Source organism: Amblyomma maculatum, chromosome 9, assembly GCF_055883805.1.
Source record: "Amblyomma maculatum isolate TAMU_Amacu chromosome 9, ASM5588380v1, whole genome shotgun sequence".
In the NCBI taxonomy this organism is placed as follows: domain Eukaryota; kingdom Metazoa; phylum Arthropoda; class Arachnida; order Ixodida; family Ixodidae; genus Amblyomma; species Amblyomma maculatum.
Window position 1 is genome coordinate 113,489,745 of NC_139352.1, and position 27,807 is coordinate 113,517,551.

Consider the following 27,807-nt stretch of genomic DNA (forward strand, 5'->3'; position numbering starts at 1 on the left):
TCTAGATTATTTGCTGCACGTTGTGTGGCATCAGCGTCTCCCGCCGTCCCCCTTGGCGGGGCGAAGTGGGATCCCTCCGAGGCACCCTCCGCAAGCCTGCGGCATTGTTTGCCGCCGTGTTATTGTCTTGGGGTCCTGAATTTGCCAAGCTACCGTTACTCGCCAGCGTTTTGATCTTAGTCATAAGTACTTGTATTTGGGCGTACTTCGACTTAATCTGAGCGTTTTTGGCGCTCTTTGATCTGATTAAGCTGTATTACTTCGCTACTGTCCTTTAGCGGAATCGCTTGTGAGTTATGGGGTAGGGAGGGGGTGAGGGTTGGGAATTCGATTTCGCTGGTTTGAGGGATGGGAGACCTGTAGCTCCGGCCCACCGTTTTCTCGGCAATCCCTTGGTATCCGGTTGACTCTGACGACTGTTGTTGACAGCCACTGCTGTTGCTGTTGCGGCACGGCATGTGTGAGCGGCCGCGTTGCTTGGAGGCGCTACGACCGGGTCCACCCGCAGGACCTCTCTTGTCTCGGTTGCTTCTCCCGGCGCCTTCTACCGGCGCTATTCCTGGCGCCGCCGGCAGACGACGTATGGTGTCCCGAAGCGGGTTTTTCAGGCCTTGTCCGTGGTCAGGCGCTTGCTTCGGCAGAGGCCACACTTCGGGACACAATCGTGATCTTCGAGGGGGTTGGAGATTCCGCACCCTCGGCAATCGTGTTCGAAGGGTCCGGGCAAACATCTATTGTGTGGCCCACTTTTCTGCGCGCATAGCATATGCCGATTTGTTTTTTATGCAACGTGCACTCCCTGGGCAGGTGTCCGTATCTGACATATTTGGGTACTTTATGCCATCGAAAGCAATAACGACTGATCGGGTCTTACCGATCCGGTTTGCCTGTAGGGCGGTTGGGTTATACTTGTGCACAACATTGTCCTGAATATCCTGGGCTGTATCCTCGAGCGGGGTGGCTCTAATGACGCCCTTCACCGTGTGGTAGGAGGGTAGGTACTTCGTGTCCCGTGCCGCGTATGTCGATCCTTCCTACTGCAGTGTCTAGGTCTGCCTGCTCTCTCTAGGAGGTGCTCACCACAACAATATTCTGCTGGAGGTTGGGGTACACGTCCTCACTTGCTTTATTGGCAGGGATCTGTGCCGCTGCCACAGTTGCTCGACTTAGTTCAACACGGGTCCCTTCACTCACATGGAGCTAGCCTCGTGTTTATAATATCATCTTTTTGTCCGGCATGCGCCCGCCCTTCAACAATTTGCCCTTGTTTATACGTTTCGCCCTTGAGTGACGTGTATCTCTGCCAGTGACGTCTCCGCCGAGGTTGTTGCTCCGGCTGTTGACATCAGCCATTGCCTTGGCGCCATCTTGGCTCACTTGAAGTACAGGATTGAGGCCTAGCTTGCGCATACCGTTTTGCCTGTGTCTGACCCTCTCACCGGCCGTTTTCCAGCCTTGCGATCTTGTGCACTGGTCCGGTAGAATTTCGATGCCGTCCACCTCTACTCGCATAGCGGTAATTATAAGGTCAATGCTCACTTGCGTAATCACCGATGGTTCGATGTTTGCTGCCATCTTTACGGAATCTTCACGGAGGCTCGGGCTGAGCCACCCGCTCCTCCGGCCAAAGCCGGAGTCGACGTTCGCCCCAGCGGCGGGCGCTCCTCTCGGCAAACAAAAGTCCGTTAAATTCGGAAAAAGTGGGTTCTTACCTCGGAATTTGGGTTCTCGTTGGTCCACTCAACTTCATGTTGCCGGTAGATGCACTTTCATTAAGGTGCGGCTCAACAAATTCGGCAGTTCAAAGAAAAAAGCACGGAGCCCAGGTGAAACGCATTCGTTCGTTTCGCAGGAACGCCCTCCCATAGCCAGAGAAGATGCCCGTCTACTTCGGGCGTTGTTGTTCGCCTTACAGTTTTTGTTCATGTGTAGCGGTTCTTTTAGCATGCCGCTGCCACCTCTCAGGGATTGGATGCCGCTTTCAGGTTTTTTGCAAGCCCTGTGAAACGCGTTCTAGTCTTAGTTTTGCTTGTGTGGAATCAGTAAAATTTGCTGAACCAAAGTGACGCGTGTCCGCTTGCCTCAACCGCAATGGCTGACTTCTAAACACACACTATATCGCCTCAAATGGGCCTGTCAAATCATAGACGTGATCCGCAAAATACGAAACGTGAGTGCGGAGCAATGGAAGACTACGGTCAAGCGGCCGCTGAGACCAGCTACGTCTGGTGCACCTCCTGGTAAGACCAGGATGTGGACGAGAATGATGGAGAATACTAATGGAAATACTGCAAGGAGACACTTCTGAAGAAGCCCTAAAAACTGAAGTAAAATAACAATGAGGTCAATAATGTTTCCCCTCCTTCCCAGAGGTCGAAATTAATGCATAGCCCTTCACTGCAGCTCCCCATTCTCTCGTCGAAACTCACTTCCAACTTCCTCCCTTTACTAAGCAATGGGTAAGGTATCCACACAATGTGAAACAACTTATTGTGAAACAATTCTATTGTGAAACAATTATAAATTTTCAAAAAACAACGGTATAAAAATGTCATGTTACATAGGATATCACTGCACCCCAAAGATTGTTTCCGCTTTGTGGCAAGCTTAACCCCCTATTTTTCAAAATTACTATTTTATATTGGAAAGAATCAGCGAAACAGTATAATATGATTATTCACAGAAAATAAAAATGCTACGTCTGTCGCACTTGTTCTGTGCAAACGTTACAAAACCAAATAATAGTTCAATCTGAAGGCTTGTTTTTAAGCGATAGCCGTGAGGTAAAGCCTGGCTTGTTATAGTCTTCACGTTTCATTTTTGACGCCGCGTTCGATAACGTGTCACATAGCTCTCTTGTTGAGCGGTCTGTGGAATGTGTTCTCGGAGTCCCTTGCAATGAGTCGGTGAGTCGGCCAGTTGGCCTTTTCTGAGGTGCCTTTTCTGAGGTGAGTTTTGACCATTTTAGGTCCACTTTTCCCCGCGACCAAGCCTGATGCCTCGCTAGGCCAAATGCGGCGCGCTGAAGAATACGGAGCTCTGGGTCGCCATAGCGTTCGCCACCTGCGTCGCAGCAGCGTTTGCCAGCTGGGCTGCGCAGTGGACCGTGCCAGCGCCGTTGTTCGCCCTGAGGGTCACCGTAGAAGGCATCCCGATTTCTCGAAAAGAATGAGCAGCCAGAGACTGGTTGACTAAAGTTAACAAGCTCCTGGAAGCGGAAACAACATCATGGCGTGCCATGCCAGATTTCCCTGGAGACAAAGCGGGACCGAACCAAGCGTCCCAAATCAACAATTGCCTTCGTGCGAAGATGGCAGCTGAACTAACGCCTCGGCAGCGAGGACGCTTACGAGCCAAAAAATAAGTAGCATTGAGCAAGCCTCGCTCACCCAGCAACTCTCTCAAGCTAACTGTACGCCGACGGGTAAGGACTGCTACTCTCCAAGTTTACAATCTGCCAACTACTGGAAGCGATTTGCACGGCTGCTAGCTTCACCAGGGACGCTGTTCGTCACGAAGACCTAATACAAGCTAACCTGATTCAGAATACTTTTACGTACTGCACCCCAGTCGTCGAAAGAGCTGAACGGGTGATGAAACCCAGAGATCACCGTTGACAACAAGGCGTATGAGATATCCGTCTACTGCGCTTCCAGAAGATGGTTCGAGCCGTGGTGCGATTCGCGGCGTCGACATTCGACTGGATTGAAATACAATTCAAGCAGAGTTACAAGACAACCGTAACCCACCCATTGTGGACTTTCGACGGCTAGGGAACACCACCGCAGTACTCATCACATTCGCTCAGCGCCAATTACCTACCTGGGTCTATTTGGGCAATAGTCGCCAAAGATGCAACATATTAAAGAAGTACGAGGTGCGCTATCAGTGTGGTGGGCTCGGTCATCGAGACGATGAGCAAGCCCAACTGCCAACTGCAGAGGGTGTGGACTATCCATTCCTACCAACGACGACACGTGCAAACCAATCTGCCGCCTGTATTGCAAAGAACATCTCACGGGCGATAGTCGCTGCAAGGAAATCTTCAGGATTCCTTGCAGCGACTATAGGCTTTAGAAGCACACATCGGACGCTCACCCAACACAATCGGCTCACAAGTAGCGCAGCAATTTGAGATGCTGAAGAAACTATAGACGCACAGAATAAACTCCTCGCTACCGTGGTACCCGCGGCCCCTGCGCCGAGACTCGTTCAAACCCCGCAACTCTCCCAGTCTAGTCATGGCGAGCAGCTTGGGTAACACCACCATGGTTGGCAGTGGAACTGTCGTGGTTTCGCGGGTAAGCGTCCGGTCCTCCAGCAGTCCCTCGCCGCGAGTGATCGCCCAATCTAATAGCTGTCCGTGAATGCGACAAGAACGCAAACCTTGCTAGTTACAATACATACCTATCGGAACAAGTTAAACCTCGAATAGCTACTCTCGTCAAACGTAATCTCACTGTCCTCCAACACAATTTAGCACCAACTTTCCTCGAATACGTATTTTTAGAAATATTACCTCGACCCTCGCATAAACGTTGCACTAGTCTGTTTCTAATTAATGTCTAGGATATTTGCGGTCCGCTTTTCCTCAAAGCCCAGCAGCTGGTGCAGGGGCAACCCCTCCTCATTCTCGGTGACTTTAACGCGCATCACCGCGCTTGGGGCTACCGCTATGACTCTGCTAAAGGTGGACGCCTTTGAAATAATAGCATACGCACCAGCTGACCCTTATCACGGTCATGTCCTACTCCACTAGACACGGCACGGGCCTACACCGTGATACAACGCCGGATCGTGCCTTCACGACCTCCGGAGTTAAAGCGACTTGGTTTTACACTCACGAAAACCCTGGGGGTGATCACTTCATACTCAAAATCGTGATACACGATCCCACCAGGCAATGTACGCGGCCGGCTCAGGTGATTGACTGGGACTCCTTCCGGACGCACAGGAAACAGCAGGACAAACCTCCCGCTATTACTGACATCAAGGCGTGGACAACCGAAATTTTCAAACAAGTGGCCGACGCCGCACAAACTGTCGAGTTAGAGGACAGTGTCCCACACTGCGTTCGCTACTACGCCCATCTGTGGGAGCGCAAGAAGTCGCACGAAGCTCTACTTGCCACTCGGAAATGCGATCGCGATATCCGACGTAGACTGGCGCGCGCACATACGAATATCGAGAACTGTGCAATAAAATTCACTCGACAGAGCTGGCACAGCATCTGTGACCAGATGAACAAGACTAAACGCTCGTAACACGTAGAACCTCGTTCGACATTTACTCGACCCAGCTGGAGGCAAACTCCAATCATGCCAACATTTCGAGCGTATCTTCGCGCGCTCCTCACGTTGGGGAACGCTACCTTGCGTCGCGCACGTATGCACGCGTGGCACCTCGGCTCCGTCAGTTTTTGGCTAGAGCCACGGACCAATTCGTCAAAGACCGCAAAATTGGCATCCATCGGACGCAGCAAGTTGCCCGGCACACAGGGACACCACTTCAATCCCGGTGGGCAAATGTTTCACCACTTTAGAGCGGACTTTCACTCGCGCTCGGTGGCGACGCCGCTAAGCCTAACGGCTGCGCCGATGTCCGGCGGCGAGGAAGACACTCTCCGCATCAACATGGCGAACGCCCTGGCTCAACGCGCCTACGACCCGGACGCCATGACCTGGTCGACGGTTCCTCAAGCCGGGGAACCCAATTCAGCACCATCGGACCAGCTCCGGGACTCAAATCTCCTCCGTCTCGTTGAGAGCCGCTCTCAGCGCCAGAAAGCCAAGATGACGGGAGACGCCAGGTTGACATCAGGTAAGTCGACCCAACCTCAGCACGACCGCGTCTCGCACACGGCCAAGGATCGCCAACCCAAGTCATCGTGGAGGCCCAGACCTCTCCACAAATTCTGCCCCGACGATTTCGTCGTGATCATCAAGCCCCGAACCGCTGTGGCCAACGGGACTGTCTTCCAATGTGGTGAGCTGGGCTTAGCCTTGCGTGCCTATCTCGGCGTGCAAATGGCGTCCGAACTCAGCTTCGTTGTTTCCCGCGAGCAAAATCTACTCATTGCGAGCACCAAAAACGAATATGTGGCGGACCGTCTGCTTGGTGATTTCGCGATCAAATCAGCTCAGGGAGATGTGCCACTGCGAGGCCATCTCAAGCAAAATGGCGAAGAAATTTGCTACGGCGTCATCACGGTGGCAAATCACGAAACAGCGGAAACCCTGAAAGATGGTGTCCAGTGGAGGAATGGCACTATCTTGGAAATTCGCAAATTTGGAACTTCCAATAAGGCTCGTCTTACTTTTGCCGGAAAAGTGAAGCCAAGGACGGTGACCTACAACTCAGAAATTGTCCAAGTGCAGCCCTACCTCCGCAATATCCCAGCCTGCGGTGTGTGTGGCACTGTGAGCCACAGGGCAGACACATGCCCAAATCCATCGCAAGGTAAGTGTGTCTTGTGTGGACTACAGGCTGCTTTCGTCGAGGGAGTGCGGGCCCCTCATGAGTGTAAGCTGAAATGTGCTGTTTGTGGTGGCGGCCATGCCACTAACTCCAGAGACTGTACCGCCAAGTACCGCCTTGACGCCAATACGACTGCCCAAAAGGGTGGCAAAACTGGCGCAACGGGCAAGAAGCCACGTCAACAAGATCACGTCACCGGTGGTGACGCCACCAATTCCAAGAAGCAAGCGCCTTCAAGCGGGCGTGACAGCGACAGGCGACCAAGCGCCACCACCGCCCCCACACGGCGGTTCGGGGAAGCAAGCCCACTCCCAACTCAAGCAAGGCGAAAGCGGTGCCTGGGCAAATGCGGTCAAAAAAAGGAAAACAGGTGAGCGGCTCGGGTAGGGTTGCCTCCTTTTCCCACCCCCCTTCTCCTCACGCTCGCTCGGCGGCCGACGCCGAGCTTCATAACCTGGTAGCTTCTTTCCGGGTCCAAAACTAGATGCTACTTACCAAAATTGAAGCCCTTGAAACTAAAGCTGCTCCTCCCCCACAACCTGCCCCCCAAGCAGAAGCCATTGCTGTTGTACAATGTTAGTTATTGCCCCGCCTTATGTAATGCCGTCGGGCCTTGAAGGCTTCAATAAATGAAATGAAATGAAAATATATTTACGGATACGCGCTCCCAAAGCGAATAGATTATCGCGCAGATTTTTGGGAACAACGCGTCGTGGAAATAACCATATTGAAAGTGAATTTCGAAATGTACAAAACGTACATAATCAGCTGTTTGTTGGGACACCACGCTCCAGTAATGTCATCTGCACCTGATTATATTACGTTTTTCAAAACGCCGCACTGTTGACAACCATTGTACATTTTCAATAATCTTTCACCTTGAATGGTAGTTAAATTACTGTCCAGGTCGGATTCTATAAAGCGAATGTAAACCAGTCTTCGTATAGGTTGCGCATTTTCTGATGTCTCTGAAACAATTACAAAGGCAATCTACAATGCTTTGCACAGTGCCAGTCCTTGGAACTGAAGCTACAGAAAGTAACGCGGTCTTAATAAATAGCTGTTTTCGTCATTAGATGCATGCTTTTCCTAATACTCTTGATGGCGACGGTGCGATATTGGCTCAATATCTAAATGATTTAGTGTCTGAAGTAATTATGCAAATATTGATTGTAGACGATATAAGCGCAACTTTCTAGGAGGCCATATACGGTGTCAGATATTCGCATAACACTATACGTACTCATCGCGTCCTCTAGCACACTTCTCATTTTACGAGCAACATACACCTCTCTCAAAATTGAACATTGCACTTCGGCTGATCAGCTTTGTCCACTTTTCGTATAAATTTTTATTCAACCAGACTATTTACGCTAATTCAGAATTGCACATTGAGTTCTGACCTCGGTGCGTAGGCGTCATGGCTGGATGCTCGCCTGGAAAGGCATTGTAAAACAAAAGTAATGAATGAGTACTTCTCTGAGCTTTCAAATCAACTTACCGCACACATTTCAATCTACAGCAATAAATAGTATTTCGGATATACCAAGACGCAAAACAACTGCGAGCAGCAACTATAACCACCGGGACATCGGTGAAATCTGATATGAACCCATCATCTAACGTCATACCCGGCAAAGAAGGTCTTGTCTTGGCAATTTAGACTTGTCCTGTTACCATGCATAATTTAGGGCCATTCAAATAGCAAGTTTTGGTTCATGTGGTTATTGAAAAATTCCTACTAAAATGCTTCTTTAACATGTAAGTTGGTTGGTATTCCACACGGTTCTATATTTCCAATATAAATTTGTCGACAGTACCGCCATTAGTGTACGCAACATTGATACATTTATAAATTGAGGCAGATTGACTGTGCTGTAAGCATAGTCCTGACATTCTAGCAGTCAGAAACAGGACATGATACCGAGCTGCAGTGTATTTTGAGTATTGCAGTCACATTATGGATTGCACAGATAAAAATGTAATCAGCAGGAAAACATGTTCTGAATTGTGCAGAATAAACGGAATCAGCTGGACATGAAATAGCGATAGATATTTATGATCCCGAGGCATATATGCAGGATCAAAACGAATATTAATCAAGGAAATCGATTTACCAGGGCTGCACAAATTGTACTGTATACCTTAATTGATATCAGTAAAGGAGTCGACAAGGATGTTTGTCAGAAACAGCGCTGAACAAAATATTGTCACGTAGTGATGACGAGGTCGACGACACAAATGAAGGGGTCGATGATTGCACTAAAGAAACTGTTTATTTGGGCTGACTTGCGCCCGCAAAAGAACTAAGCAACTCGGCGGCGGCGATAGAAACAAACGTGCTCGTCGATCGTCGAACAAAGAATGCTCGTCACACTCGGCAACGCTCAATTTAAAGGCTGCACAGAACAATCTAGATAACATCGCAAACAGCTACCAGCACGGGCTGGAACATTGTGGAAAGACACCCAAGTGGCCGGAACCTTCGAGACAGATCTCGGTGCATCTTGCGCTGCAACAAAATTGATAAAGGTGTGACTCGCGACATCGAGCATTAACAAACAAAGATTACGGAACTGATACGCGGTCCAGAATCAGAGTGATAAGCCTGTATGCCGGCGGCTGTTAAAAAACAACAAATACTGTTTTGAAGGTTTCGCGGCATTACTCCCCCCTTAAAAAACATCGTCTCGATGTTCCAGAACAGAGAAACTTAAACACTGCAAAGTTTAAACACCACAGATTCTTTAACGCGCGTAATATGGCTTCAGTCGCACAACATGTACAATTTCTGGGCGTGCGCGTCGCCGTTGTGATGCTGACGTTCCGTCGGGAATAACTTCATAGTCCAGTGGTCCGACGCGGCGAAGGATTTTGTATGGTCCAAAGTATCGACGCAACAACTTTTCACTTATTCCGCGACGGCGAATTGGTGTCCAAACCCACACTTGGTCTCCTGTATTGTACTCTGCGTGGCGTCGTCGTAAATTGTATCGTCGGCTGTGGGTGCGCTGTTGGTCTTTAATACGCAGCCGTGCGAGTCGTCGAGCTTCCTCTGCACGCTGCAGGTAGGCGACGACGTCAAGGTTGTCCTCGTTGGTTACGTGCGGCAGCATTGCGTCGAGCGCCGTCGTGGGCTCCCTGCCGTACACAAGCTTAAATGGGGTCGCTCTAGTAGTCTCCTGGACTGCCGTGTTATACGCGAAGATCACGTACGGCAAGATGGCGTCCCAGGTCTTGTGTTCAGCGTCGACGTACATAGCGACCATGTCCGCGATCGTTTTGTTCAGGCGCTCCGTAAGGCCATTGGTCTGGGGATGGTACGCAGTTGTTCGTCGATGGCTTGTGTGACTGTGTGCGCCGTGTCGCAAGAGAATTTGTTCGACAAAAAATTTGGCGACTTCTGCCGCGGTACCATTTGGTAGTGCTCTTGCTTCGGCGTAACGGGTAAGGTAGTCAGTGGCCACGATGATCCACTTGTTACCCATAGACGAAGATGGAAAGGGGCCGAGGAGATCCATCCCAATTTGTTGAAAGGGTAGGATTGGGGGTGGAATCGGGTTTAGCAGTCCCGCTGGTCTGATCGGCGGCGTCTTGCGTCGTTGGCACTCACGACACGTCTTCACGTAGTGGGAAACTTCGGCAGGCAGTCGCGGCCAGTAATACTTCTCCTGGATTCGACGCAACGTGCGCGCAAATCCGAGGTGGCCTGCTGTGGGCTCATCGTGCAACGCCTGCAGAATTTCTTGCCGAAGGGTTTTAGGCACTACGAGAAGCTGCGCAGTCTTGTTGGGTGCAAAGTTCTTCTTCACGAGGAGGCCATTGCTTAACGTGAAGGATGATAAATGTCGCCTGAACACACCAGGAGGGGAAGCGGTCTTTCCTTCCAAGTAATCGGCTAGCGCTTTCAGCTCAGGGTCTGATCGCTGTTGTTCTGCGAAACTGCTGGCGCTTACCGGTCCCAAAAAGGCGTCATCGTCATCGTCCTTCGGGGGAGAATCGACGGGAGCGCGGGATAAGCAGTCTGCGTCGGAATGCTTCCTGCCCGACTTATAGACTACAGTCATGTCAAATTCTTGAAGTCGTAGGCTCCATCTGGCAAGGCGGCCGGAAGGATCTTTCAAATTAGCCAGCCAGCAGAGCGCGTGATGGTAGCTTACCACCTTGAATGGTCGGCCGTATAGGTATGGACGAAACTTAGAAGTAGCCCAGATGATCGCAAGGCACTCCTTCTCGGTCGTCGAGTAATTGACTTCAGCTTTTGTGAGAGACCTGCTAGCGTAGGCGATTACTTTTTCCTGTCCGCCAGTCTTCTGGACGAGAATGGCTCCTAGGCCTACACTGCTCGCGTCGGTGTGAATTTCGGTCTCGGCGTATTCATCAAAGTGGCCAAGTACAGGAGGGCATTGCAGGCGGCGCTTAAATTCGTCGAAGGCTTCTCCTTGCGGCGCTTCCCATTTAAAAGGTACGTCAGCCTTTGTAAGCTGCTTCAAGGGTTCGGCGATCAGCGAAAAGTTTCTGACAAATCGTCGATAATAAGCGCACAGCCCAAGGAATCGGCGCACAGCTTTCTTGTCGGCAGGCGGTGGGAATTGTGCGATTGCAGCTGTTTTCTCCGGGTCTGGGCGAATACCGTCCTTGCTAATGATGTGGCCTAGGAATCGGAGTTCTTCGTAGGCGAAGTGACACTTCTCTGCTTTTAGCGTTAGCCCCGATGACTTGATGGCTTCCAGCACTGTCTGTAGTCGTTTTAGGTGGTCTTCAAAGTTTGACGAGAAGACAACAACGTCGTCCAAATATACCAAACAAATTTGCCATTTCAAGCCTGCCAGGACTGTGTCCATTACTCGTTGAAACGTGGCTGGTGCGGAGCAGAGGCCAAATGGCATCACCTTAAATTCATAAAGGCCGTCCGGTGTGATGAATGCGGTCTTCTCGCGATCTCTTTCGTCGACCTCAATTTGCCAATATCCGCTCTTCAGGTCCATCGATGAGAAGTACCTTGCATTGCAGAGCCGGTCGAGAGTGTCGTCGATGCGGGGAAGCGGGTAGACATCCTTCTTCGTTATGCTATTCAAGCAGCGGTAATCAACGCAGAAGCGAAGTGTGCTGCCTTTCTTCTTGACCAAAACGACTGGTGCCGCCCAGGGGCTGTTCGATGGCTGGATTACGTCATCACGCAGCATTTCCTCAACTTGATTGCGAATGGCCTGGCGTTCTCGCGGCGATACACGATAAGGGCTCTGGCGCAGAGGTCGGGCGTGTTCGTCCGTTATTATGCGATGCTTGGCCAGTGTTGTTTGTCGTACCTTCGATGACGATGAGAAGCACTCCCCGTAGCTTCGAAGCAGACTGAGAATCTGGTCTTTCCTGTTGTGGGTCAATGCCGGATTGATGTCAAATGTGGGCTGACGGAATAGTTCTGGTGCGTCTTCAAGCGTTTGGTCGTGGAGGGTGAATACATCTTTGAGGTCCGCTAATTCTTCGAGAAAGGCGATCGTCGTGCTCTTGTTGAGATGCCGATATTTTTCGGTGAAGTTTGTTACCAGAACCTGAGCTTGACCTCTCCGGAATTTCGTGATGCCTCTTGCGATGCCGACACCTCGTTCTAAGAGCAATTAGATATTTCCTTCGACGATGCCTTCAGCGGTTTCGATGTTGGCGCTACCTACGCAGACTGCGATACTTGATCGGGGCGGGACGTTCAATTCTTCGTCGAGGACGTTTAGAGGGATGTGTTGCATCGACGTCGTCGTAGCAGGAATGGCTTTGTCTGCAGAGTGCTTGATGAGCTTGGATCGCAGGTCGATGATAGCCCTATGTTCATTTAGGAAGTCCATGCCTAAAATCACGTCGCGGGAGCACTGCTGCAAGACCACAAAGCTGGTGGGGTAAGTACGCCCATTGACGGTTATTCTTGCAGTGCATCGTCCCGACGGAGTAATCAGGTTGCCACCTGCTGTGCGAATCAGCGGGCCATCCCAAGCGGTGGTAACTTTTCTTAGCTGAGAGGCTAACGGTCCACTAATGACTGAATAGTCAGCTCCGGTGTCTACTAGGGCAGTGACTCTGCGACCGTCGATATCAACTTCAAGGTCACTTGTTCGCGTCCGCGCATTGCACGTGGGCCTTAGTTTCCGATCTCGGCTCCGTCGTTTCTTCAGGTCATGGCCGGGGCATACCGTTGTTACTTCGCTGGGCGGCGGTGTCTGCTTGCACTCTGGTCGTGTTGTCGTCGATGTCGTCGTGTGAAGCGGCGATGAAATGGTTGCGTCGTCGTTAGTGGTCGTCGGCGGCGGAGGATCTTCGTCTTTTCGCCATTGAGCAACCTCACCTCCAAAGGTTGCTGCCTTTAGTTTCCCCTACGGGGGCTTGGGGACCTTCCGCGCACACTATCATCATAGTTACGTCCTGGCGACGCAAAGCGGTCCCTGTACGGCGATGGAGACCTGAATCGACGGCTTGGTGGCGCAATCTCACCGCTACGCAGACAGTTGTCGATTTCTTGCGGTCGTTCACCTGGGCGTGGTCGTGGAGCGTCGACTGCAAATCCGCGGAGACCGATTCGTCGGTACGGGCAGTGCCGCAGAATGTGGCCTGCCTCACCGCAGTGGAAGCATAATGGCCGTTTGTTCGCTGTCCTCCATGCGTCGCACTTCCTGGGGCTTGTTGGTCGTTGGTAGGCTTGGCGGGCGGGAGCCAAGGGGCGGTTTTCAGGAACAGGCCGGTAGCGGCGAGGGCTCGGAAAGTCATCACGTCGGGGCGGAGGGCGACGTAATGCACCAGCGTAGTTCATCGCTGTTGCCTCTTGTGCTGGAAAAGTTGCAGCCGTCTCTTCAGGAACGCCCAGCGCCTGCTGGACTTCTTCACGGACGACGTCCGCGAGCGTCGCCACCTGGGGTTGTTGCGATGATGGCTGCATTCGGCGGAGCTCCTCTCGCACGATCTCCCGGATGAGGTCACGAAGGTTCTCTCCACTTGTAGATGCGCTGGGGTAGTGGCTTGAGTAGTCTGGCTGAAGTGGCCGCTCGTAGTGGCGCATCCGGGTGTACAACGTCTTCTCGATGGCAGACGCTTCCGTTTCAAATTCCGCAAAATGTTTTTGGCGGATTTCGGACAAGGTTTCCAAAAAGCGATTCTTTGACGCCTCGCATTAAAAGTTTGAGTCTCTCACCTTCAGTCATGTTAGGGTCGGCGCGGCGAAAGATGCGCTTCATCTCCTCAACGTACGCCAGGACAGACTCGTTAGGAAGTTGCAGTCTTGACTGAAGGAGGGCCTGGGCTCTTTCCTTTCGGACGATGCTTGAAAAGGCAGTAAGAAACGCATCCTTGAAAGTCTCCCAATCCTTCATAGTTGCCTCATGATTTTCGAACCAAACTCGGGCATGTCCTTGAAGAACAAAGTAGACTTGCCTAAGTTTCGCGGCGTCATTCCAGCCGTTGAAATCTGCCACACGGTCGAAAAGGTTCATCCAATCTCCCGCATCTTCATCCGGTAGTCCATGGAAGCAGGGGGGCTCCCGGGGTTGGACGAAAATAACCGGTGCTGTAGGCTGGGCCATTGTCAGCGTCGATGCCTTCAGAGATCGACTGGGGTCAAGCAGCAGACCGTGCTCGGGTTGTAGGCCTTGAAGTCGGCGGCTGGCTCGGTGACCTGTAGGCTGGTCTTCCAGGGCGACAGGAACACGGCTTGGGTCTTCGCTTGAAGGATCAAAGGCAGCACCTCCACCAGATGTCACGTAGTAATGACGAGGTCGACGACACAAATGAAGGGGTCGATGATTGCACTAAAAAAACTTTTTTTTTGGGCTGACTTGCGCCCGCAAAAGAACTAAGCAACTCGGCGGCGGCGATAGAAACAAACGTGCTCGTCGATCGTCGAACAAAGAATGCTCGTCACACTCGGCAACGCTCAATTTAAAGGCTGCACAGAACAATCTAGATAACATCGCAAACAGCTACCAGCACGGGCTGGAACACTGTGGAAAGACACCCAAGTGGCCGGAACCTTCGAGACAGATCTCGGTGCATCTTGCGCTACAACAAAATTGATAAAGGTGTGACTCGCGACATCGAGCATTAACAAACAAAGATTACGGAACTGATACGCGGTTCAGAATCAGAGTGATAAGCCTGTATGCCGGCGGCTGTTAAAAACAACAAATACTGTTTTGAAGGTTTCGCGGCAATGTGGAGCTCCTTCCAGTCTAGACGTCACAGCTACCGTGTACGATAGTTTACCAAATTGTATTGCTCCAGTGGTTCTTGTAATGAATTTATATAACACAACGGAAGTAAATTTGTCGGAATCGCGGCCCGACGTGAACCTTTTGCTACCAAAGCAACGTTTTTGCAATACGTGCAAAGTTTATCCGAACTTCGAAGCTAAATATTTTTCAGAAATAGAAAAAAGTGAGATATATGTGCATATGGGAGCACTGGTATGCTATTACTTGTGCGCAATGGCGATTCACTTGGTCCTAGCTAAATGCTAAGTGAGCTGAAGCTTCTTTTGATATCAGGGCTTAGGTTAAACAAAAGCCCCCATTCCTGGCAGGTTAGTTATGATGTCGTACGAAGAGTTGACAATGACCAGAGGTCCCACATGTTCAGACATGCGTCATAAGCTTTAAAAATATTACATTGCTTAGTTTTGTTGCTGAGTGGACCCATCTCTACTAGTTTCTGTCACACCCTACTGAGTACTCATCGCCTCTTTTCAATCCCGATGGCAGAAATGAAGTCCCAAAGGTTGTCACTTTTCCTGTATGTTTCAAAAGATACATTATTTTTATTTGTTATAATCCCGAATGTACGTGAATTTATATTATTCGATTTGTCTTAGAGGTTTCTTGCTACCTGGTGACCGGAATGTCTGAAATACATTGCTACTACTGATTAAGATAGCAAATATCTTTAAATATTTATCGAAATTGTATTTAGAAGCAGCGAGTTTCTTTGAAAGATTAGTTGAATTATTAACACCACAATACAAGCATATCATTGATATATTTTTCACATTGCCAGTCGATTTACTCTAATTCGAAAGTCCTCAGTATCTTCTCACCTATGCGCGTCGCTGTGGTGGCCGAGCCTGCGCCTAGAAAGGCCGTTTTTAATTTATGCTTCTGTGACCTCTAAAAACAAACTGCACAGTTTATCAACAGTACTCAATGTTTTTTCGGAGATCAAGGGACAGAAATCAACTTCGACCTGTTTCAGTTTGTACAAGCCAGCATTACGATATCGTTTACGTAATTTAACATTGCAAAGCGACTCACACTATGCGAGACAAAGTAGTAGAGGGTCGCGGAAATTTTGATTACCTGAAAATATTTATCTTGCTTTATTATTGTACACATAAATTATGATTACATGGTCATAGGTGAGTCTTTTGAAATGTGCTTGGTGAAAACTGATGTAATATTAGTAGTACTGTAATAATATTAGTATATTAAAAGAACAATATTAGTAGTGTAAGACACTCGACCTTTTAAACAATTGTAGCGCTTTGTGACCCGTATTGGTATAATTCAACAAGTTTATTCAAGGAAGGCCATTATGAAGAGATCATAGTTTCAGGTTATTTAAAACAAACATAGCAAAACTACTCCACATAATTTTCCTCAGCCATCTCCTAGAACTTACCAACACTAGCTCGTATATGTCATCAGTATCATTAGCGCGGCGTCAGACTTCACGCATAAGTTAGACTAGGGCGTTTAGGATTCGAGTGATAAAATATCGGCTTTTTATGGTTCTGTTCAAGACGAAATAAATTTTAAAATATCAGTTGTGTTGTGCGGGGAAATGTCACATGTATAATGCTAAATGATGCACATACACAAAGTAGACTTGAGGGCAGGCAAGAGCCTAAGTATGTCTTCCCCTGCTTTAAAATCAGATATTAGTTGTCGAAACATGTGGCATTACATAGAGCTTGATGACGTAATCGCACGCCCAAATGTCCAGTAATACTGAGATGGTACCTGCTCGCATAGTTAGGCCTCTCGAGAGTTACAAATTGATACATTTAAATGCAGTCGAATCCGTTTACCAGATCGTGTAAAGCCTCCGCGAGTATCTGAAATCAGCCCTGGGTATTGTAATATTACAGTCAGTTACTGATGTTTTGACGTCCGCTCCAGACACTACAAGCCAATAATCACCAATGGCGTTTGTATTTGGAAAGAGAAAATAGTTAATGATGCAGAAGGAAATAATTTACGATGTATGAATGGCTTCGTTAGTCGACAATCGAATATGTAGAGGCACACAGGCCAACAATTAGGTAGAGCATCAATTGCGAATGAAACGTGTTTCTGCATCGTGCCGCACTAACCTAACTCTCAGAAGTTTGTGAGTTATGAGCGATGTCGTGTTACCTGTAGTAAGGTATGTAGAGCAAGAGGAAGGCATTCTCCATTGAAAGATATCATGAATAGGCTGAGCTACATTTAGTCTTGGAGTTAAACGTTTGCACGAGAGCAGAATGTTTTCTTTCTACAGTTTGCAATGAAATGAGCAACGTGCGCAATGTATTTTTAATAATAGGTAATTTTCTGTAATATGTAAATAAGAACGGCAGACATAATCTGGACGGCTGTGACAGAAGTAGGCTCCAGGTTGCAGTGGTGTTTTAGGAGCGACAAAGTGAAGAGTTTATATGCCACTGGAAGGTTATAGCGTAAGCTTTAATAGGCGCATGCAGTATCAAGTCCCATGGAATTTGTCCTCCGAACATCTCTAAAATATGTCTTTCCGCTTCACAAACATTTTGCTCTCTGGATCCTCGATATTTGGCCTCATCCTTCAAATACTGAAGGCAATGAATAATCGCATACAATCGAATGGAAGTAATTTCAGGCATACTTTACGAAAATCACCGCCTAATATTGCAGCCCCCTACATATTCGGCAGGAATAAACTGTTCTCTCATACTTCTACATATCAAGTTCCTAAATATTTTCTTTGGACCACTACGCTATTTGAGCCTAATTCTCACAATATGCCCTAACCTACTGCTGATACTCTGAATGCCGGGTCTGTGACCTGCAATAAATAATGTGCCGTAGACATTCTGAACATCTGTTATATTTGAATGGAGGCATTAAAATTTAATAAAAGATTCTGCTACTCGCATCTCAGAGGATATAAAATGGCTTGAGTTTGACGTAAACCTTCCGTAACATTTAAGAAATGATGCGCAATTTTCAAAGTCATGGTTTTATTGGATACAACGGTACCGAGAGCTGATAGGACATGGGTAGAAATTTTATTTTTCAGCTATGTCATGTCAGAGGAAACGCGGCACACACAACTGTACAAAAGACGCGCAGTAAAGGCGGAAAAATTGTCTCAACTTTTGGCGATCTTATCCACAGGAAATAATCAGAATTGACGATTAATTGTCAGTTGCACTAAACGCTGGTTTCCACACAAGTTCAGCTCTTTGTTTACTGATGGCACAATACACCTCAAAAGTGGGGTCTTTGAATACAGTGCGCTGTTGTGAACGGCTTTAGACAACCAGAGAAGAAATGGACTGAGCTACAGAGAGCATCCCGGATCAAATAAACAGCTGTTTCTCGTCGCTAGGTTCGATAATATTAGTTGCATCGGTGTGACATTGGTGCCACAGCAAAACAGTGAAGCAGTTATGGTGATCATGACCGTCAAGAACAAATGAGTACATTGCTGGTGTTTGCCATGATTATTCGGTTGAGATATTCGCATAAGGCTAAATGTTTTATACGTACTGATAACATCTTAAACGCACAAGTCCCCATTTTATCGGCAGAAACGTACGCTCACTCAAAATTGAATCTTGCACCTTAAATTAATAATTTAGTTACCTTTTCAGACATTTTAACACAATCGCAGACCATTTGCGCTAATTCAAAATTCGTCCATATCTTATCACCACGGCGTGTCACTGTAATTTGCTAAGGTTGCGTGTACAAAGGCACTGCATAACAGCCTAATATGGTGCTTCTGTGAGCCCTCATCACATTTGAACGAGCACATTGTATTCGACCGAACATTAATATTTTTCGAAAATCCAAATTCGGAAACAGACTTGAACTAATTTTTTTTTTTTAGAACAAACCATGAGCAAGACCTGCGAGAATTTATTTTCTTGTTTATTACAAACCAGAATTGTACTCATAGGGGAAACAGTAAACGTTCCGATATCGACCCATCAACGAACATGACACCTAGCAAACAAGATCATGCGTCCGGGCAGTTTGGACGTATTCAGCAACCATGCCAGATTCAGGGCTAGTCAAACATGGCGTGTTCGGCTATAGGCAATATCTGAAACTAAAATGCTTGTTTAGAAAAGAAGTTCATTGTTATTTAAAGCGGTTCTATAGTTTTACCACTAATTTGTCGATTATAAGAGCGAATAACGCCAGAAAACGAGACACTGCTACTGTACTGTAATCGTGGACCTTACTTGGAGGAATTATTCAGTAACGCTGGCTGATATCTAGCAGCAGTTTTGCTTTGCCGAAATTGTCGAAATAAAGCCTGTGCAAGCTGCAAATGAATTAGCGGGCAAACATTTCACCGTTGAGACAGATGGGGATAATGAAGCTCCAGTGAAGCATGCGGATCAATTTATCTGAACACTTCCACAAATAATGTCTAATTGAGATAATACCAAGAAAGAAGTCGACGGGGATGTCTGTCAAACAGCTACAACTCAATAACGCATACTGCTCCTTTTACTGAAACGTCGCAGCAACCGTGTCAGGTGGTATAGAAGAATCCTGTTTTTCAACAGGTTCTTTTAAACTGAGTGTTAAGGAAAATATAAGTATCACAATAAAGTAAATTTTGTTACCAGTAGGGTGTGAACGCTATATCCTGCATATCAGACTAGTACGCAACACCACAGGACCACAGCAATGTAGGTATGTATGTGCAACATCGTGTAAGCTGATCACAGTTAAGGTACCAATATGAGCACAGGTATAATTGGAGATAAAGCATTCATACAATAAAGTGTGAAGATTAGCAATGCAAAAACTGTTAGGATAATGATTTGTGCTTTAGTTCGTTTGGTTTCTGAGCTTTGTGGTCCCAAAGTGACGCGGGCTATGGGCTTTTCTGCCGCACAAAATTCTTTACCGCACACTGATATCGCCAAGCACATGGGCACCTTTTATTTCACCTCCAGCAAAAAGCGGTCGACTCGGCCGTGATTCGCACCCTCATCCTTGGGAAAAGTAGTCGAGCGCCCTGACCACGCCACATCCGTGACGGGGCGGTACAATTCTTCACTAGTGAGCGATTGTCGTGCATATATATAGAAAATCTGTTTAAAACAAGTCAGAGGCAATCCTGCGAGCATTGCTGATGCAAATGCAGGATCTCAGTGGCGGTTGCTTCTAAGCTAAAAGAAACCTTAAATGAATGCTTTGGTCATGAGTTTTTTGGGTAGCCTGAACTCGTGTAGAGGCGCTTTACATGTGCCCTCGAAAAGCCTATAGTGACAATCTGTTCCTCTCAGTGCCACCTCTGAGCATCGTCGGACCTGCACCCGACGAAGAAATTTGTGGCAATATACTTGACATTTCAGAATACATCTGTTGGATTTGAAAATAGAGAGGTGATTGATGACAGCTGCCATTAGAAATTTTGGGGAACAATCTCTATTCGTCTATTTTAAAATAGGCTTTTCTCCGTGTTGGTTACTCTATCTATCGCGAAAATTATAGGGAGATGACGCCAGCGTCAAGGCAGCTGGGGAGCCACGGAGATCCTCCCCGCTCTTCGGTATCGGGAACTCGACACGAGCTGCCGTATCGTCACGGCACTCCGCCGTCGCCGGTGAGGCTTTGCAGGACTTTTCCCGCCTGATTGCCCTGTCCGGCCTCGAGAGTTCATCCCCTGCCCTAATGTGGGCGAACATTCGCCTGTAGCCCTGCTAGTGAGTCGGACGACCTCGATTCATTAGCATCTTTATTGCTAGCTGGCGTTGTTGGTATTCCATCAATAAATGCTTGCCTATATATTGTAAGCACGTGTTATTAGTTCCCAAGAGCACGGCCCGCAGCGGTCGGCGGTGCGCTCGGTAGCGTACGCAAACACTAGGTGGAATCGGCGGCTTGGACTGTCAGCCGCGGCTAAGCGTGGAAAGTGTATTTACACCTATTAAAACACCACGTCTGGTGCCCACTTGGGGCCTACTCTTGAAACATAGAACGACTGTTCGGTTCATCAAAAGTTCTTTGTTCGGACATAACAAGTGCTAGGCCTTTCTTGAGTGCGAGGTGACTTCCGCTGCAGCATGTTCGAACTTTTAAACAAACTCAGCGCATTTTTTTACCCTTTGGAGAGCCTCCTTCAATTTTAGGACAGCGCGGTCCAATTCGAGGAAATGCGAGGCCTGCCGCCCACGGAGTTGCTGGCCTGAAGCTAGTGAGTACGGAAGCCGCGTGGGTGGTCCAAGTCCAGTACATATTTTCTGTTCTGTCTCTTTGCGAGTCCGGGAGTCGGGAGATCTAGGAGCTGAGTAGTCTGGGCGAACAGGAGCCACAACACGTTTGCTCGTATTGCAGCTCAACACCGGGAGTTCCCACATCGTCCGGCACAGTGGGCGCTAACCGAAAATATGCTTCGAGCGGTGAGCGAAGTAGGACCATCCTACCGAGGCGATCTCTCCTTCCGGCTTGGTGCACGGCACGTAACCCTTTTTTGAGTGATATCAATTTTTTAAACGCTCTTTTTCATAGTGGTTGTTAGGCCTAAAGCTTGCGTTCTGCCTACACCACGCGTCAGAAGTGACAACCGCCATGTCCGTAGTGTTTCCCAGCGGGAGCACATTGCTGTCCGCTTGTTTTCGCAGCCTTGGACGAACTGCGCACTTTCGCCTAACTCAAGAAAAGGCTTTGTTCACTTCAACTTAGCGTTTCTACAGCCGCATGACACGTTTTGCTAGCGAATTTTGTGCGGAGCCACGAGGCCTGTGCGGATGCCGGTGGCGCCTCTCGTGACTTACATTAAAGGCATGCGGAGAGGGAGAGCTTTCGGTCAGTTATGCAGCTTCACATGAGCAATTGCGGCTTACTGGCTACTGCACACTTTTGTTTTTTTTCGTTTTTTATACTTCTTTTCGCTTGAAAAAAGTTTTTTTTATTTCGAACTTCTGCTCACTCTTTTTTAATTTTAATTGGTTTTCAACCTGGCAAAGCTTTTGCTTGTCCGGGCTCCCTCTCCTTAATTGTTTTTTCTTTTCGAGAGGACGAATAAATGGTAAATGGCTACTGCACATCGTCTCGCTGCCCTTGCTGCGGCAGAGCTGCCTGTTCCTGTGCCAGCGCATTACGTCCGGAGCAGCCCTGCCAAGACAAGCCAGCAGTCACATCTGGCTGCTGCTACCCTGGCCTTCAGCTTTTAGTCGCCCTCGCGGGCGCTTTTGACACGTCGGCTCCCTGCGATCTCTGGTGTTGCGCCGTACCAGCATCTGGCTCGGCTCCATACCCTCTCTGGCGCCATCTATATCTGCCTTGCTGACAACGTCCCCACCTCTACCGGTTCCCGGTCACAGTTTTCGACCGGGTCCCGCTGCGTACCGACCGGCAGACACTGAAGCCCGCGTGTCATGCCAGCCATCCAGCGGAGACCTTCATAATACCGTCGGCGCACCTGCCTCAAGTGCAAGTTCATGAAGATATCTCCGAAGCATGTACTTTGAAGGCGCATGGGTCAATTAGGTTGGGGGATGTGTGGAACTATATCCCATCGTCCCCTTTAATGTCTGCTGTCCCCTCTAGCAGATACTATAGCTATCGCGAAATGGCGCCAGAGTCGGTGTTTAGGATTAACTATCGAGAGATGGCGCCAGCGTCGAGGCAGATGGGGAGCCCCGGAAGCCCTCCCTGCACACGCGGGAAAGCCAGTTCTCTTCGGCATCGGGAACTCGACGCGAGCGAATGTATCATCGTGGTACTCCGCAGTCGCCAGTAAGGTGAAACCTTGAGTAACTGTTCCTGCCTGGTAGCCCTGACGGGCCTCGAAGCTCATCCTCTGATATAGCGCGGGCGAACATTCGCCTGTAGACCTGCTGGTGAGTCGGACGATCTAGTTTCATTAGCATGTTTCATTTCTAGCTGGTGTTGTAATTCCCGCAATAATTAAATGCCTGTTGTCATCACATGTTCATTTGCTCCCAAGAGTACGGCCCACAGTGGTTGGCGTGCTCTCGGTAGCGTACGCAATCACTGCGTGGGGTCGGTGGTTTGTACTCTCAGCTGAGACTAAAGGAAGAAACGTATGAGGAACAGAAACCGCTAGTGCCAGTTTCTAAATAGGCCCTACTAAACACAAAATGTCGGAATATCATTTATAATGTATATTTCTTAAAACTGTCTCCTGCATCGTTTGTCGTCTTTCTAATAATATTCTTATTAATATTCCTATACAAAACATTCTTATTTTGGTCAAACACGTTCTTACAACGTATTTCTTTCAGCCACTTTAGCAAAGTAAGCAAGCAAGTAACGTTCTTAAACTCGTTTATTTCATATTAAGTTGTTTTCTGTAAATATCCTGCTCTAGTTTTAAATTGGAGCCAGCAACAATACCCGCTTTGGGATCAGGTTCTACGTATGTTAAATTGGCCTTTATTCTGCTCAGGAAATGTCAAGGAACGGCTCGGATCAAATATAACGTCTGACAAATTAACCTGAATGTTTGGGCCCATAGGCTTAAAAACTACTCAATCATTAAAACTATATATGCATGATATGCGTTCAATACAACGAATCGTACTCCAGGTTAGCGCATTTGTTTTGCGTAGTGTCCGGCTGACGCTAATTTCCAAATAAACGAACATTATACAATGTCCGGTTGAATAAAGATGCAATGATTTACGCTTGGAATGATAGCTTTGTACTTCAGATAGGTGGTGCTTTTAACGTTGTACTGATGGCAGTATCTACAGCAAAACACGAACTCGCATTTACTATGCCTGGTTATGTTCTATGATATGTCATAAAACCTCTTTGGTAAAACTATATTTCTACTTAGTTATGACGAATTGCAAGTCATGTGGAGTGCGCTTTATGTTTTGTAACATGGTAAAGAATGGAATATAAATTAATAACCGATTTTATGCAAGCATGGCTGTACGCTCTCCTTTAAAATATTGATAACGGAAGACCAAAATATTGCATGTCGCACTACTCTCGTAAACCTTACGCGGTGCAATCTGTGGCTTTGGTATTTTGTAATAAGGAAATATAATAGGCTCAAGTCCTTATTTCCTACGAATAATATTTCGGGCGTGTTATGACAACACTGGAAAATATTTCTGGTATGAAGGCGTCTCTGTAGACTCGTATTGAGGAAATTCACTATTGCTGAGGTAACTCGCGGCGCTCAAACCACGCACTGATACCTGCATACGAAGCATTCACTGCCCTCTAATATGGAAAAAGTAATCCACGTCGGTCCCCCTGTCAGGTAGGGCAAATAACGTTCACTACTGAAAATTTAATGTACAACATGAGTGTACACTTATCCGGCATCTGTCATGACCGTATTCTACGTGCGAGAAAAATGCACGCTGCTATAAACCGGACTGTAACTAGCCAGCCGTTCCCTTAAAGGGCGAAGTCTGATGACATCGCGGCTTAAATGGGATAGTTCGATTTTCACCTAATTGACAGCTCACCTGTTGACTGGAAAGCATCTGATGTTTAAAAAAAACATGTTTAAAAAAAAAGCAGACCGCAGTTTATCATGTAGTAGGTAGTTCGTTTCCTGCATAAAAATACGGCGCGCAGTAATAGAAATTCGCGGCTTGGTACTGTCATGCGCATATAATGGCCTTATAAAATTCGGTTGCTGTAGTGTTGTCGCGCTCGATGAACAAGTTTTCTTATTTTTCGGCTTGAGATCGTTGAAAAGACAACAATACAACTATTCAGTGTCCATTCTTTAGGCAGCTTTGAAAGGAATTGAAACTGGCATATCAAATGGGAGACAACGCTAGTAGAGAAGCTTCCTGCTCCTGGCTTAGCAGCCTTTATTTTCATGATAGCAAATGACCTTCATAGACCTCCCTCAAGTTTACACTGTGCTGCATTGCTCTTTGCAAGCCCTAATAGCCCTAAAAACTGTTGGTTTCTAAATTGACCAATGGTACTCCGCATAGCTTTTTTAGTTGTTTTTGGTCATAGAAAGAAATGAGTAAGTAGGCCAATATTCTTGACGTGATGCCTTAGTGACAAACTTTCCGATCTGCCTGATCACCTCCTGCACATGATACGCCGAAAGCGCCAACGATCAAGCCGTGCTTAAGATAATTGCTAAATGGTAGTCTGTCCTCTACGTCATCGCTTGCTCCAGTCCTCTCGTTCTATTACAGAATTAATCAACATTAATGAATAGCCGCAATGAACATTCGAAACCGTCCACGCATACAAACTTTAAAGCGATGTCACCAGTTACTATTCTTTAGGGCGTTTAAGTGCCAGGTCTTGTTCTCAATCGAAACCCTTTGTCACATTAGTTTTTCAAGCTCATCTCTGATTCAACTGCTAACCCACGCAGTGATATTGTATTGTATCTATCGAACACACGCTATCCTGCAGTTAGCCAGTACTCACTGCGTTAAGGTAGTAAAGATAGAAAATATCAACAAGAAGCAACGCATTGGGGTCGCTAAGGTTTCTAACCTGAAGTGTGCTGCTGCACATGCGAAGATAAAAGCAGATCAATACAGCTGCTGATGTGACCGAGTTTCTAAGATTCCAGTTGCGTCAAAAATGTATTTGCAATTCAATATCAATGAACTATTTCACAATTATTAGATGATGAGACGTGTAATTTTTGGTTACAGTTGAACGTTTGTGAACCCAGTCTATGCAATATATTGCAGCAGCCGCAATTACAGACAAGACTATGTGACAGTTCAAAATTGAAACATCAAAATTTACTGCAGCATTGTTCGTGTGAAATGGACAGCCGATGGTTATGTAATGTCAGTATTTAAACATGAACAGAAAAACTAAGAATGTTCCGAGTTATCCGCAAAAATAGTAGAAAAATGTTTGACCAGGTTTATCAAAGTAGGAGTGTATTTCTTTCACAAGCTAAAATAGTGTCAACCTTAGCAAATACCTTACAAAACTCTATGTGCATTCTCTTCACTGTTTATTAATCACTATTATGAATCCTGTGTTGGTAATACCTGCAGGTCATGAACAGAGGGTAAAGTTTAAATGCCTCTGAAAATTTGCATACTGTTAACCGGCTCGCAACACACAAGAAACTCGCTCACAAGAAACTACCACTGCGCTAACGAATTTCGATCGCACACACAAACGTGTGCGCGCACACAAAGAGAGCAAATATGTGCACGTACTTGTTCTGCGTTCTATAGAAACAACTTTGGTGTCAAACTCAGTCGGTGGGTCTGTGTCTGAATGCAAATGGAAAGTAAAATTGGTTCAGAGATTTTGCATACAACCAAAACTGGTTAGGTAGAAACCTTAGCCGCAAATTAAATGGCACTGATTGCCTGTAATCCAGCGGGCACCCCTTTAAAACTCGTATTCGGTCCAACTTACCATGCTTCCCGCAATTGGGGCAGGTGAAGATGTAGATCACGGCGCACAGAAAAAACAGCAATATAAGCAGACCGCAGCTTATTATGTAGTAGGTAGTTCGCTTCCTGCATAAAAATACGGCGCGCATTAATGGAAATTATCGGCTTGGTACTGTCATGCGCATATAATGAACAATCTGCAGCTGGAGCATTATGTCGATTAACTGCCGTCAATCTCCTCAGGAGGAATCGTAGTCATCACAGTGCAGACGTACAGTAAGATTGAACGCGTTTGCAAAGTAAATTTCAAACCTCATACTCAGAGTTGACGTTAAAGGCACTCCACATGATCACCAATCGCCTGTTTATTTGGCTTCAGCCTGTATATTGCTTAGTTACGTCTTTCCCCAGCTACGACCGGCTTCTAACTGTAGATATTGATCACAACGCGCGTGCAAAATTATGGTCAAGGAAGCCACTGCGGGACCCTTAGAGGTTAAAGTTAATAACATGCACTCCCATCGCATCGGCCAGCAGCGCGTTACAAATTGATTAGGTCGAAAGATTTTTGGCGTTGCTATTATCGCATCCTCAAAATAAGCAGGCGATTGCCCAAACTACTCACGTAGGTTGGCCCTTATCAGTATTGTCATCTTGTTCCTAGGTGGATATTTTTCTTTTCTCTGACATGACATCGAATTTCTTTACATCTCTGAGCTGTCAAAGATGAACTTCATAGCTATTGTTAGAAGACGTATTTTAAATGCAATTTACATAGATGCACCCAGACCACTAGTTGCTCCTCAGGTGTTTCAGATGATACTACTGGTCTGCAATCGATTTGTTTCAGGCGAAGGCCATAACGCCTCATGCGGCGCCCAACGTCCGGCGTCCTATCCCACTAGTAGCTGTCATCAAATGACGTCATGCCCGAAACGCTGATCATAATTCTCCTTGTCTACCGTGAGGAAGATAGTTAAAAGTAAATAAATCTCGTCTTCACCGGAAATCGAACCTCCATCTTTTGGATCCTCAGCCGAGCGCTTTAACCAACTGCGCCACGCCCGGGATCGTGAAATGCATGTCATAATTCTCCTTGCCCACCTTGACGATGATAGTAGCGATAACAGTTAAGATTAAATTCAGAGATAATGTGAATAATGACATTAACAAAGATAATTATGGTGCATTCAGTTTATACTGATAATGAGAGCAAACATGATGCACCGTATGCACCAGCAACATTTAGGTTTTCACATTTCTGCATTGTAATTTCCACAGTGCCCTTTCCAGTTTTCGATTTAGTGGTGAACGTCTGAGATCACTTGAGGAAACCTTACATCACCACCCCTCTTAAGGGTGTCGCCAGTGTCTTTCCTTATTGGCTACGCCGCAGTAGCGGTGAGGGAGAAGCGTGCTGCGGTTACCGCATAAGATCACGTGAGCAGCCTGCTTCCTTATTTCTCTTGTCTACTCCGGTGGCGGCGAGCGCTGGGTGTGCCAGTGAAGAGTGTGTGGGTGCAGTGAGGAGTTGAGAGAGCGGAGAGGGTGGACCTGTCCACGGTTGGATGGCCTGACGTTAATCCTGCCCTTGAACTATGCCTCTTGCATGGAAGTGTGGCCGAAGGTCGACGGCAGTACTCATGAAACGGTTGTATCCTTGGTCCACTTTTTTCGTGCTGGGCACTGGTGCTACCAGTGGGGTCTAAGCGAGCGTAATGCGCCTGTCAGTGCAGAGCCGCAGCACGGCAAGAACCTCACATGAA

General features: G+C 47.4%; 1 protein-coding gene across 1 annotated transcript in view; it reads right to left on the reverse strand.

Annotated features, from left to right (window-relative positions):
• LOC146180173 (uncharacterized) overlaps positions 1-26,778 on the reverse strand; it is a 28,232-nt gene extending 1,454 nt beyond the window's left edge. Inside the window, exons 1-5 of the mRNA XM_084580340.1 lie at positions 26,750-26,778; positions 26,064-26,167; positions 25,859-25,915; positions 7,881-7,913; positions 7,377-7,445 (exon numbers count right to left, since the gene is read on the reverse strand). Coding sequence (XP_084436466.1) covers positions 7,377-7,445; positions 7,881-7,913; positions 25,859-25,915; positions 26,064-26,167; positions 26,750-26,778 — 292 coding nt within the window. The remainder of the gene's footprint in view (positions 1-7,376; positions 7,446-7,880; positions 7,914-25,858; positions 25,916-26,063; positions 26,168-26,749) is intronic.
• Positions 26,779-27,807: the final 1,029 nt, after the last annotated feature.